Source organism: Morus notabilis, unplaced genomic scaffold, assembly GCF_000414095.1.
Source record: "Morus notabilis unplaced genomic scaffold, ASM41409v2 Scaffold124, whole genome shotgun sequence".
In the NCBI taxonomy this organism is placed as follows: domain Eukaryota; kingdom Viridiplantae; phylum Streptophyta; class Magnoliopsida; order Rosales; family Moraceae; genus Morus; species Morus notabilis.
The window spans coordinates 418,810-433,633 of NW_010361697.1; the positions used below are offsets into that span (position 1 = coordinate 418,810).

General features: G+C 36.0%; 1 protein-coding gene and 1 non-coding gene across 2 annotated transcripts; one reads left to right on the forward strand and one right to left on the reverse strand.

The window, feature by feature from the left end:
- Positions 1–6,895: 6,895 nt before the first annotated feature.
- LOC21405415 (UDP-glycosyltransferase 73C6) lies at positions 6,896–8,516 on the forward strand. The gene has a single exon (XM_010100536.2). It carries the CDS (start codon positions 6,954–6,956, stop codon positions 8,451–8,453), a length of 1,500 nt encoding a protein of 499 aa, XP_010098838.1. The 5' UTR covers positions 6,896–6,953; the 3' UTR covers positions 8,454–8,516.
- Positions 8,517–11,754: 3,238 nt separating this feature from the next.
- On the reverse strand, positions 11,755–11,846 carry TRNAY-GUA. Its single transcript is given in 2 exon segments — positions 11,755–11,790; positions 11,810–11,846. It is a non-coding gene; the product is annotated as a tRNA-Tyr (tRNA).
- Between the last annotated feature and the right edge of the window lie 2,978 nt (positions 11,847–14,824).

The following is a 14,824-nucleotide window of genomic DNA, read 5'->3' on the forward strand; positions in this document are numbered from 1 at the left end:
ATTCCCAAAAAGTAACGCAACGAGCCTAAATCCTTCATTGCAAAATAATGAGCTAACTCTGACTTTAGTGCTGCAATCCCATCAATATCATCACCAGTTATAATCGTAACATCGACATACAAAGAAAGCATAATACGACCGGCAGTGGTATTTTTGATAAATAAGGCTGAATCATGATAGCTAGGATGGAACCCAAGTGAAGTAGTCACTGTAGAGAACTTCACAAACCAGGCTCGAGGTGCCTGCTTGAGACCATAAAGAGGTTTTCTAAGCCTGCAAACTTCACTAGGTTGATGAGGAACCCCTGGAGGGGGTAACATGTAAACCTCTTCTTGAAGGTCACCATTCAAGAAGGCATTTTTAACATCCATCTGAGATATGTGCCAACAACGAACAGAGGCGACTACAATGAGGGTGCGACTATAGTCATTTTTGCAACTGTAGCAAAGGTCTCCTCATAATCCATGCCATACTCTTGAGAATATCCTTTAGCAACCAACCGGACTTTGTATCTTTCAATAGACCCGTCAGACTTGGTTTTGATTTTATAAACTCAACGAGAGCCAATCACTCGTTCACCTGGCGGAAGAGATACTAAATCTCATGTGTGTGTCTGGTGCATCACAGTAAGTTCCTTGGCCATAGCCTGCTGCCAAAGCGGATCACAAACTGCCTCTTTATAGGACAATGGCTCATAAAGACGGTGAATAGAAGCTAAAGAGGAAGCAAAAGAGCTAGAATAATAAGAGTAAGCAAAATCTAGTAGCTGTGTGGACTTACGAATTCGTGTAGGTCAAGTAGGAGGAGGAGCCGCAGTCTCAGGAGGTGATTGGGTAGCTATAGAAGGAGAGGGATCAACAGGTGTATCGGGAGACAAAGTACCAGTTGTTGAACTATCAGCAGGGACTCTGCAAGAATTAGAAACTGAAGTAGGAGCAGGTGAGTATGAAACAAGGGTTATGACATCATCAGTATCAAGAGTGAAGGGATCAATATGAATAAAATCAGATTGAGTCATATTATGAGAACTAGTAGGAATGGAAAAGAAAGGTATATACTCAATAAACTTAACATGACGAAATACATATAATTTTTTACTAATTGGATCATAACAACGATACCCCTTTTGACATGCACCATAACCCAGAAAGCCACAAATAGCGGACTGAGATGACAATTTACTAAGTTCAACATGGGGCAAAAGGACAAAACAAGTAGACCCAAACACGCGCAAGGATGAGTAATCAGGAGCACGACCATATAATTTTTCAAAAGGTAACAAACCTGAATTGTGGGAGGTGGGAATCCTATTAATCAAATGAGTAGCAGTAAGGATGGCTTCTCTCCAAAATTCACTAGGAACATAGGCTGACAATAAGAGAGAACGAGCAGTTTCAACAAGATGCCGGTGTTTTCTTTCAGCAACACCATTCTGCTCAAGAGTGTCTGTACAAGAAGTTTGGTGAATTGTTCCATCGAAAGCAAGTAATTTAGAAAAATTGTTAGAAGTATATTCCTCACCCAAATCACATCGAAAGCTCTTGATAATGGCTGAATGTTGAGTTTTGACAAGAGCATCAGGAGTGTCTGTACAAGAAGTTTGGTGAATTGTTCCATCGAAAGCAAGTAATTTAGAAAAATCGTTAGAAGTATATTCCTCACCCAAATCACATCGAAAGCTCTTGATAACGGCCGAATGTTGAGTTTTGACAAGAGCACGAAAAGTATGAAAAATAGTAAAGAAGTCGGAACGACGCTTCATAAGATAAACCCAACAATAACGAGTGCAATCATCCATAAAGGAAACATAATATCGCGACCCCAAATGGTGCAAGAGAAAAAGAAATACTTCTATTAAAAGGTAAAGCATAAAATTTGGCCAATTTGCAACCACTACAATAAGAAATATCATGAGTTTTCACACTTCATAATGCTCCTGTAGAAGTTAAAAACTGTAAACGAGACGCTGAAACATGACCAAGATGAGAATGCCATAAATAAAAATCAGAAGATGAACGACTCAAATGAAAAGATGACAAATCAACACTGGAAGCTGCAACTTCTGGTACTTTAAGGTTAATCCAAAACATAGAGTCCCCCTTGCCTACGGCCGGTCCCAATCAACTTCTGAGATTGCAGGTCCTGCACAAAACAATCAGTGGAGGAAAAGAAAACTAAGTATCCAGATTCACATAATTGACTGACAGAAACAAGATTCAAAGTAAGATTAGGAATGTAATAAACATCAGGGAGGGACAAACAAGGTGTGACAATTGAACCGACACCTGCTAAAGGCATAGGAGTACCATCAACAATCATAACTGACACATAAGAGTTGGGAGATAAGGAAACAAAGGATGACAAATCAGGTGACATATGATGAGAGGCTCCAGAGTCTAAGACCCACAAGGAAGACATACCTGAAGAACCAGAGGGTGACAAACCTATATGAGAAGAGGCAGACATAGCATGCGGCTGTGTGGCAAGGAACTTCTGAAACTACTCAAACATATAAGGGTCCAATGATGGTGCAACCATCATAGTATTAGGCTGAGGTGGCCTGAAAGGCCACTACTGTGATTGATTTCCAGACTTCCACGTTGGAGGAACCTGTAATGGTAGTGGTAGCTGTTGCTTTTGTTGTTGCCGGGGTTGTTGTTGTTGTTAGTGCTGCAGTTGTTGTTGTTGTCGGGGTTGTTGTTGTTGTTAGTGCTGCAGTTGTTTGACTCTATTCAACAACGTAGGACACTGAGCCTTCCAATGACCCTTCTGTTTACATAAACTGCATTCATCAGGAGCAACCCTCAAATTTAACCTATTTTGATTACTGTGAGGCGGTTGCTGAGGAGTTGGTGTTGCGAAGACAAAAAGATTGGATTTTGGAACAATCCCTTTCCCTGCATGAGACTTAAGGCGAATCTCTTCTGCCAACAATTCACTGACCACTAAATCCACTGAAGTAAGTGGACTGTGATGCAAAATCGACCCACGCAGCCACTCAAAATCATCACGGAGCGCCATCATAAGTTGAACTAGTCGTTGTTCTTCTCTTCGGGCAATATAAGGAGCAAACGCCCGCAGCTCTTCTGACTCTGTAAGTGCCAACTGGTCCCATAGGTCGGTCATAGCAGAATAAAATTCCTGAATGCTCATATTTTTCTGCTGAAGGGCATGAATATCCATCTCCAACTGGTATTGTTTTGCAAAGTTAGATTGTGTGTACAATCTTTCTAGATGCTCCCAAACTTCCCTGGCAGTCTCATACTTCGCCAACTGAGTGCCTATCGAATGCACAATAGAATTATTAATCCAAGTAATAATTTTTGAATTATCTGCGTCCCAAACATCCGATAAATCTACATAATCGGTAGCCTTCTTATCAGTAGGCCTGACCGAAGTGCATGTGATATAACCCCACATCTTTTTACCTTTCAAAAAATTCTTCATTACATAACTCCAATACAAATAATTCTTGCCATCAATTGCACACTAATAGACTGCAGAGAATCGTCTCTAGCCCCAGCCATCACAATACGAAGATAATAAACAGAGATACAATTCAAATCAGAGTCAAGAAAGCAGAAGCGGAAGCGTATGAATTTTTTTTTTCTTCTTTGCGAAAATGAAGCAGCGAGAACCAACTCCAATTTTATTGAATCATGAGCAAATTGAATCCAAATTGCACCATGAACGTGAGAAAGCCCAAGAAAGACATAAAGCCCAATGCACACAAAAAATCCAAACAAAGCAAATCTCTTCTTTTCTTTTAATAATATGCAGCAAACAACAAGAACGATAAGAAATTGGAAAGCACAAACTCAAACTTCAAGTAACAATCGCAATCGAATCCCAAAGCTGAAAGGAAGCCAAGATATATAATTCAAGATCGCAATAAATTTCTGAAACTAAACAAAAAGAAAAAAGGTGTTCTGATACTATGTGAACTCTATGGAGAAAAATAGAGGTTAGGGTTTCTCATTGAATTGCTTAACCAAATAAAATACAACTGAAAGCAAAGTTTATATAGACTAGTGAAATAAGAAAGAAAAATTATTCTACTCTTAATGAAGAGAAAAATAAAAGATAATAATAATAACTAATATAATTAACAAATATAACAACTTACAAAAGCAGCATTATAGTAGAATCGGGGTTTAGATAAGTTAAAGAACAACTCCTGGTATGGAGGAGGCTGTTTTGCTCCTCCCTATAGACAAACTACTCCACCTGCCCTGACCAAGACCACCTTCATGTAAGAATTTTTCAATCATAAAATTACATAATGTTTTTGAGAAAAAAGATTAGACTTAAATAAGAATAAATTATATAAATAATCTTAAACTTTTAACAAATAAATAAATAATAAACTAGGGAAGATTAAGCTTCTTAGGGATATATATGTTTGTGCCGGCCATGATATATAGCAGAAAGAAAAAGAGACGAAACAAAGAAACGAAAAGCCAAAGCCAAAGCCAAAGATTATGTATATTTATATGACGAAGATGGTATATTATGTTATGTATTTCGAGAGTAAATCTTTTGAGATTATGAATTTATAAATGAAAATCATATATTGCCTAAAATAGAAGATATTAGATTAGTATTTCTTCATTTTCTATAGGCTATCATATCACGTAAGTAGTTTGGTAAGGTAATTAATTAGCGGTACAACTAATATAGCGGTGGTCCTTTTTCTTTTTTTTTGTGTGTGTAAAGAATTGATGTTTGACTATGCAGTACAACTAATACAGATCGTCATGTGCCTGTACTTATACATGCCAATTGGTCGGGCCGCCCATCAAGTACGATGGCACGTCACAAAATTTTTTGAACCAAGCACAGCATGGCACGAGATTATGGGTCCGTTCAGTTCGCTAATTCGAGTTTTTAATTCAAGTTGAGATGTGATGTTGTGTGAGAGCTTTTTACTGTAACAAAAAAGTTAAATGTGCCTGTTTCTGAGAGCTTTTTATTGTAACAAAACTCGAATTCTAAACTCGAATCAGCGAAAAGAATGGAGCCTATACCTTTCACAATAAAAGGAAAAACTTGATATGAGATTATACCTTTCACAATAAAAGGAAAAACTCGATCCAGTCAAGTGAATAATCTTATCTCTTCACTTGTCTTATCTTTTGAAAAAATTATGTTTAAAGTCCGAGGCTTTAAGTTCGCCTCAGAGTCTATAAATAGAGAGGAAGCCTTGTTTGTAGAGGACACGTCGAATTGAAATCACTTCTAAATCGTAAAATTAGAGACGCTGAATACAAGCTCATAGATCCTCAGTAGCTTTCACTCTTCAATTCCTAGTTTTAGAAGATAGAAGAACATCAGAGTCTGTATAATATAGTAAGTATGCTTGAATAAATTTCTCGTTCTCGAAAGTTGTATTTTTCTCTTACTTAGTACCTTTATTTTCCCAAGCCTTCTGCTGTTTCAGTACCTTTATCTCTTCACGCTTTCTTGATGCAACAAACTCTTATGGAAACATATAGGAATAAACCAATAGGTTCGAAATTCAGCCCAAAAAAAAAAAAAATCCAATAGGTTCGAAAGGTGAGTACCATCTTGGAGTACCGTTTAAGCATTGAAAAGCCACTTTAGGCAAGGGAAAATGAGAACCAATAGGCCTAGCACAATACGAGGAAGTGAGTCGTGCCAGTCTTATATATAGTTTTTGGCATGGAAGCCTCACATGACACGGTACGACGACAAGTATAAATATGACATAAGCAGAGCATGACCTATTGAGCACGATGGGCCGGCACAATAAATAGAGATTTTTTTTTCTTTTTATTAGTAATTTTTCATTATTGTTACACATCTCTAAACAATTTTTACTTTTCAAATATTGGTACTCAAATTGAAAAATTTGATGAGTTAGTTCTCAATTCAAGCAAAAGATGTGGTACAAAAGATAATTTGCAAATTTTTTATTGAAGATATAATGACAAAAAAAAATTAGAAAAATTAGCCAAACAATATTATTTGACACCAATGATGCTGAACCATCTACTAATAAAGGCTGATCTTTAAATGTTGAGCTCACCTTATATTATTGATGTGCTTAACTAAATCGTCAAAATTTTCAGTTTGAGAACCCTTTATTGAGGATACAAAGATTAAAAAAATTAGGAAAATTAGCTGAACAATACTATTTGGCACCGATGATGCTCAGAACCATCCATTAATAAATGGCGATCTTCAAGCTCATCTTATATTATTGATGGTGCTGAACATCAGTGGTATCTCAAGTATTTTTAAATTAAATTATCCTAACCTAAGGTCGGAATTCTAGTATGAAGTCAAGAGTCATTTTGGTTTTAGTGATGGGAACGACGGGTGTAAATTGTTCAAATGGTAGGACTAGAAAGTCGAAGCAAAGATAGTGCAAGTTGATGTGGTCTGGATATATATAATACTTGAGCCATTGGCTAAAGTCAATTACAGAGCCAACATGCATTACATTTAGCGGAACATGTACCCCTATACTTAAGTTATAATGTATCTATTTTAATTACAAGAGAAATTATAATTATTATCTTTATTGAACATTGAATACTTAAAATATATTATTGTGCCTCGTTTTATATATATATGATGGTTCCTCCATTTAATTACTAAAATATAACTGTATCTTTAATAAAATATTATCTCTAGATTTTTCATAGTGACCCCAATACCCCACTGAAAGAAAAAAAAAACCTCGCTCAGCCGACCGAATAGGGTACTATGTTTTCTTTTGCTTTAGACTAAGTAATTTACATGTCTATGTTATGTATGCTCTTACGTCACAACTCAACCACCACCCGTGGAAAGTAGATTGCTACTTCGCCAATCAAATAAATACATATACATAATTATCATATATATATATATATATATAACACGTCTTTATATCTGCTTTTGTAGTCTCCCAATTCGCCATCATCATTTCCACCGAAAATTCCGCAATGGCTACACAAGTAAAAACCCAAAAAAAGCTTCACTTTGTGATTATACCCTTTATGGCTCAAGGCCACCTTATACCCCTAATAGACATAGCAAGACTACTAGCCAAACGCAATGTGACCATCACCATTGTCACCACACCTCTAAATGCCATTCGATTCAACTCAATAATCGACCGTGACATAGAATCCGGACTCCCAATCCAAGTTTTGCGTCTCCAATTTCCAAACTCCGACGCCGAATTGCCCGACGGGTGCGAAAGCATAGACACTCTACCATCCCTTAGTCTGTTAAAGAATTTCATGCACGCCTTGGGCTTGTTACGGCAACCGTTTGAGCAATTGTTCCAAGAGCTAAAACCAAGGCCAAACTGCATAGTGTCCGACAAAAATGTCCTGTGGTCCGTTGATGTTGCCAGCAAGTTTGGTGTTCCTAGGATTGTGTTTGATGGTCTGAGTTGCTTTGCCGGTTCATGTATTCATAGCTTGCACGTGTCCAAGGTCCACGAGAGTGTCGTTTCTGAATCCGAGCCCTTTGTCGTTCCGGGCTTGCCCGACCGAATCGAGATCACGAGGGCTCAGCTCTCGGGAGCTTTCAATCCGGGCCCGCACCATTTTTTCAAGTTGACGCGTGAGAAAGTCATTGAAGCCGAGGAAGGGGCATATGGGGTTGTGGTTAATAGCTTTGAGGAGTTGGAATTGGAGTACGTCAAGGAATGCAAGAAAACGACCAAAACGGCAGGAAAAAAAGTGTGGTGCGTTGGGCCGGTGTCGTTTTGCAATGACGATGACTTGGACAAGGCTCAGAGAGGTAACCTCAAGGCCTCCAATAACGAAGAAGAGTACTACTTGAAATGGCTAGACTCGTGGGGTCCACGATCGGTCATTTACGCTTGTCTTGGAAGTCTAAGTCGCCTCATACCTCCTCAACAAGTAGAGCTTGGTTTGGGATTGGAGGAATCAAAGAGGCCATTCATTTGGGTCATAAGAGGAGGCTACAAGAGTGAAGAATTTGAGAAGTGGCTAAAGAAAGATGGGTTTGAGGAGAGAGTCAAAGGACGAGGCCTTTTAATCCGTGGTTGGGCCCCACAAGTGCTAATTTTATCACATCCTTCGATAGGTGCGTTCTTGACACATTGTGGTTGGAATTCGACACTAGAAGGAATTTGTGCCGGCGTGCCATTAGTAACTTGGCCTATGTTCGCGGAGCAATTTTACAATGAGAAATTCATCGTACAAATATCCAAGATCGGTGTGGGTGTTGGCGCGCAAAAGGTTGTCCACAATGGGGATGAACAGAAATTTGGGGTGCTCGTTAAGAGGGACCAAATTACGGAGGCTATTGACAAGGTCATGGATGCGGAGAATGATGGAGAAGAAACCAGAAAAAGAGCTCAAAAGCTAGCGGAGGCTGCAAAGAGGGCAGTACAAGAAGGAGGATCTTCTTATGTCAATATTACTTTGCTGTTAGAAGATATCAAAAATTTGTGTGTAACACCCTAATCTAGTAACCCTAGTTTGGAGGTGTTAACCTTTAATAATATTTAAAGATAATAAATGCGGAAATAATTGCAGATTTTTTTTTTTAATTATTGATTACCAATAAGTCAATAGAAAAATACGAAAAGTCTCGACCTCCAAATATAATTAATAATCTGAGTATAATAACATAAAAATATTTATTCAAAATATCTAAATTATTAAATGTCGCGAGAAAAGATAGGGTTTTTGCTTCCTAACATTAGGATCGTTCCTTGGTCTAATTTCTTGGTGACCTTGGGCTTGTCGTTGACATTGAAGCACTTGTCCCACAGTAGTAGCTACAAGTTCCGCTAGCTGTTGGATGTTCAGTTGTGCAACACGTTGGTTACCATTCTCCTGATGGCCTTAGTGATTTTCTTCATCAACACCTGGTTCATTCCTTCCACGTACCATTATGAAATCGTATAAGGTATACTAAGGATCCGTTTGACATTACTTTTACAAGCTGTTTTTTAATTTTTTTTAAGAACTACAGCAAGTCAGGGTGTTTGACAAAACCATTTTTGTCTAACAGCCTCTAAAAACTACTGCCCCACAACAGAATTTGAGAAGCATGTTAGGGGTTGCTTTTCCATAGCAGCTTATGTTGTCATTGTCCAAGTTTACTAAAATGGCCCTATAAGGAGGGAGGTTTTGGGTTCAAGTGTTCGGAGACGCGAAGAAATCCCTAAAGGCCATTAAGTGCCCAAAGATGACAGTACGTATGAGTAACGAGTATAAAACTGACTATGTCAGGGTCTCATTAAGTAGATCCCATGGAGGGTTGAGGCGTTATAATATCAATTGGTACCAATGCTTGATTTAAGAACCTTATAAGGAGGGAGGTTTTGAGTTCAAGTGTCGGGCGACGAGAAGAAATTCCTAAAAACCGCTAGGTGCCCAGAGAGGGCCCGTTTGGCATTGCTTTTAAAGGCTACTATTAGTTTTTTTTAAGAACTGCAACAAGTCAGGGTGTTTGGCAAAACTATTTTTGTCTAACAGCCTCTAAAAACTGCTGTCCCATAGTAGAATTTAAGAAGCAGGTTAGAGGTTGCTTTTCCACAGCAGCTTATGTTGTCATTGTCCAAGTTTACTAAAATGGCCCTATAAAGAGTGAGGTCTTGAGTTCAAGTATTGGGGGACGCAAAGAAATCCCTGAGGGCCATTAGGTGCCCAAAGGGGATAGTATGTATGAGTAAGGAGTATAAAATCCAACTATACTGGGGTCCCGTTAAGTGGACCCCATGGAGGGTTGAGGCGTTACAATATCAATTGGTACCAATGCTTGATTTAAGAACCTTATAAGAATGGATGTTTTGAGTTCAAGTGTTTGGGGATGAGAAGAAATTCCTAAGGGCCGTTAGGTACCCAGAAAAAATAGTACGTATGAGTAACGAGTATAAGACTCGATTTTACCGAAGATCCAGTGAGGTGGACCCTATGGGGTTGAGGCATTACATTGTGCCGTGCATAATTCTGTGCTCCTAATCTAACCCTTTTAATGTCGTATCAAATTTGTATCTTTTCATTCCATTGGCGTTTGGAAGTGTCGTTTGCCATTTTCTTGTTGCTACGTCAGACTTGATTCTACGCTATCATGTTGTCGTTTACCCCTTTTTATGTCGTTTATCATGTTCATCGTCTCTTTCCACTTCTGCTGGTTTACTCTCGTTATTTCCGTTTCAAATCATGTTGGCGTTTACTTATTTCTTGACGCTTTCACGTTTTATCATCGTTTGAATCTTTTCTCGTCGTTTCGTTTCTCTTGTACATTTTCTAAATTCGATTGTTCACGTAATCAGCATGTTCTCGTTTTCTAAAAGATTTATTGTTTTGTCGTTTCCTTGTTCTAATATTGCTTTCCTCTTTCATTGTCGTTCTTCTTCTTATCTTTGAGTCTCATTAATAAAAGCGACATCATCTTTTAGTAGTTAAATTCGTTTATCAGCTCTATTGTCGTTTTATTTTTTTATTTTTTTTATAGGCAGATATGCTTAACTCCTTTGCATATATTAATTCGTTGTTATGCATTATTTTTATTTTCTGTCGTTTTTTTTTTCTCGGTAAAAGAAAAACTCCCATAAAATCAGAAACAAGGACTGAACAAGAGCAAGGAGGAAGAAACGATAACATCTTGAAAACGACAGTAATTTAAAAGGACACAAACTGATAAAAAAAAAAAAAAAAAGGAACAGTTATATATATAAGGACATACACTGGCCAAATGGACGACAGTAATTTAAAAGGACACAAACTGATAAACAAAAAAAAAAAAAAAGGCAGTTATATATATAAGGACATACACTGGCCAAATGGATACACCCAAATGAAAATTTCAATAACCTAAAAGACGCTAACTATAAAACCCAACACCAAAATAACGAAAACGATGACAATCTGAGAACGACATATAATTGAGAAAACGAGAACAACATGGAAAATGAGAATAGCCTAAAAGAACCATAAGTACACGGGGCAGGCAGTTATATATATAAGGACATACACTGGCCAAATGGATACACCCAAATGAAAATTTCAATAACCTAAAAGACGCTAACTATAAAACCCAACACCAAAATAACGAAAACGATGACAATCTGAGAACGACATATAATTGAGAAAACGAGAACAACATGGAAAATGAGAATAGCCTAAAAGAACCATAAGTACACGGGGCCTTTGTGAAAACGACAATGAACTCAAAAAAATATCAATAATAGCAAGAACCACAGCAACGTCAAACTGCAAAAAACGTTGTCAGATAAATATCATAAAAAAAATGTCTGTTGTAAAACCACTTTCATAATATTGATTGCGACCCCTGAGAACAAGTAGAGAAAATTTCCTAAATTTTCAAATACTAAACATCAATCTTTGAAAGTTTCAAATAATAAAAATAGAAGGACAAAGGAAAGAATTGAGAGAGAGCGATCCATATAGCCTTCTTGAGACAATGAGATAACATGAAAAATTAGGAGAAAATATTACAAATAGCAGGAATCAAACGTGTTTTTTAGACGAAATGTTCTTTCAAATAGTAAACGACAACTACAATTTGAGGTGTTCTCGTCTTTTTCCCTTCGTCGTTCATCTTTTATATTTGACATCAGCATGTTTGTCGTTCATTTCCCGCTTTTCCAGTTCTGTTGTCGTTTCCTATATTACCTTGTTTTCTCACTTTTGTTGTTGTTTCCCTACGTCCACTACATGTTGTCGTTTTCCTGTTTTACTATGGTTTTTAAGTTTTGATGTCGTTTTCCTTATTTTTAGAGGCAAAAAATAATCCGACCTGCCGGATTCGAACCAGCGACCTAAGGATTTCTATCGGGATATACCCACTACAGTCCTCCGCTCTACCAACTGAGCTAAGGTCGGTTTGTATCAACTATCTAAATGATTATGTAATTATAAGGAAACATTTTCTTCCTCTTCCTCTTCCCCACCTTTCTTGCCCCGTTTTAGAATTTTATTGATTTGAATTTTTTATTTGGACAAAATAATTCAAACTGTTTGTTTAAAAAGTGGTTCGAATTGACGTTTAGATGTGCAGTTAAAATTTTAATTTGAACAGAAAATAAAACTTAAATTTGTGTTTGGTAGGTGTGAAAAACAGAGAGAGTGAGTATCTTTTTACTGTCAAAAACGGTTTGAACGGTTGAACGTAATGAGGGAATTAAACTTAAATAGTTAGATAGTTTAACTCAGTTCAAAAGAAAAATATAACTCGAACTGCATGCTTACCAAATACGAATTCAAACTGTACTTACCATTTAAATTAAGTTGAACTGAACTAAGCCAGTTAAACAAGAGGCTTCATTCTTTTATATCGTTTGAGGTAGTTCTTTTCCAGCTTGATGCCGTTATCATCTCGAAGTGTCGTTTTATATTAGCATCTTTATGATCTCTATTGCTCTATCAACACCTTATTGAACATATTATGCACATTAGTTTTTTTTTTTTTTTTTTTTTTTTTTTTTTTTTTATTTTTGAATATTATGCACATTAGTTAATGTTACTATATTCACAGTTAACGGTGTCAAAGCGTTGGATGTAGAGATGAAAGGTGAAAACAAAGGCCTAAGCAAATTAAACAAAAGACAACCCCTTTTTGAGTCCCGCCATTGCACCATCATAATCAGAAATCCCAAGAAAATCTACTAACAAAGATTTCATTTTTTTTCCCTTCTTTGTCTAAACAGAGCAGGAAATTGCAAAATACATGAAATAAAAAAATACACGTTGTTCCTTCAAAAAAAAAAAAAGAAAAAGAAAGATAGACACTACACGTTGTTTTTAATTAATTGCTTTTTGAAATGAAACACACATTGGGTTACTATTCTATATATAATTAGAGCATTTTTCGAAATATTAATTACGTTGACTTTTGTATATATTGACTTTGAATAATATAATTAGCTGATTTTGAGTCAGATTTAAAAAAAAAAAAAAAAAAGATTGCATAAACTTAGCTCTGGCTGCTCTTCCTTTTTGTACGTGTGTATTTGTTGGAATTTATTTTTCATTCTAAGTTACTTTTCAAAAGATTCATGAAAGTAAAAGGTCTAGCACTTCTTCTGCGACATCTATCACAAATAATACAGTCGTAACATATAGTTGTCAACAAAATAAGCTCTAAATTTTTCCTCAATAATTTATAAACAATGAGTTGAAAACTTCAGAAGATTCCATGCTTATAATCATCTTAATGAGTTTTAGGGACGTAATTGATGTTAGACCCACTGATCCAGCGTTTTCTTTTAAGTTCTATTAATATATGAAGGTTGTGCGTGAAAAATAAAATATAAAAAGAGGTTTCTAGACATAGGCACTGAAAAAATAAACTACAGAAAAGATTATGTTTATTTGTATCAGAATTTATCTGTCTTGCATATTTTTTTAGTCTGATGCGATTTTGACTAAATTTAACGGTCAGAAACTGATCTTACCAGTAAGAAGACACTCCCCACAAAAGACACAATTTAAATTTTAAAGTAGGCGTGACTTTCCTTTTTCAACCCTCTAAGGTTTACACAAAATATGCGCAGTTCACATTTAGGAACACGTACATGATCAGAACTGAATCTTATTGAATGAGAGAATCTCTTATTGATATGAGTATACATGCACATTAAATTAATTACCCAGAAAATTAGTACTCTTTAGGCATCAAAACACAAACCATACCAAATCTATACAATCCCTCACCCACCGGCCTAAAACCACATGGGCCAAAAATTTGTTGCACAGATCATTTAATGCACGTTCGTGTATATGTGTGTGTGTATATATATATATATATATATATATATATATAAATTAATTAGTCAACGCAAATTAATTAGTTCCACATGTAGAGATGTAGACTTTCTATATATATATATGTGTGTGTGTACATGTGTATATATCACGACTGTGTGTGTCAGATATTATGTGTGTACGCAAATATTAAATGGATATAACCGACATCTATCATGTGAAACTAAATTTTCGTCACCTTGTTAATATGGATATTTCTACGTACTAAAGAAGTTTAGTATTATATAAAGCAAGGTTATATATAATAGGGTAAAGACCGTCTATTTAAGTAGTTTAATGAAAATTGATAAGCGTACTAATTGCTTATAAAAATGAAAAAAAAAAAGCCTATATACTCTTTGTCTTCAAATGGGGAGCGTTTCAAATTGCATAAATAAGATCAGATTGGATTATAAATTCTTTTTTCCTTCATCACAAATTTTTTATTAAGTTTTATTGGTGATGGGTTTCTCGTAAATATTTAATTTTGATTGTATTTGTATTATTAGTAAATTTGAGTGAAAGCAAATGCGGAATTAATTGAGATGTGTTAAGTAATATGTAAAGTACTTCTCGTTTCCATTATGTATATTTGTCTAACAAAGATTTTACTTTTAACTAGCTAGTAGAAGAAGATAAGTAAAATTTGTAGCTTTTGAATAAGCGTTTAGAATCGCATTTTTAAAAGCGTTTAGTGGAAGTACAAATTTTAAATTTTTTAATAAGCAATAATAGTTTTGAGTGAAGTTTATAGTGCATTAATGAAATTAATTTAGTACAAGTTTCAGTCTATTCACCACTAAGAAGTGCTTAATTAAGCTCTTCTAAAAAACCGAAGCTCTTCCAACAAATCATCTAAATATTTTCAAAAGAAACTTTTGGATCCAGAAAACTGAAAGTAGTTTCTCGGAAGCTCCGATAAACAGGCCTTAATGAAATTAATTTAGTACAAGTTTCAGTCTATTCACCACTAAGAAGTGCTTAATTAAGCTCTTCTAAAAAACCGAAGCTCTTCCAACAAATCATCTAAATATTTTCAAAAGAAACTTTTGGATCCA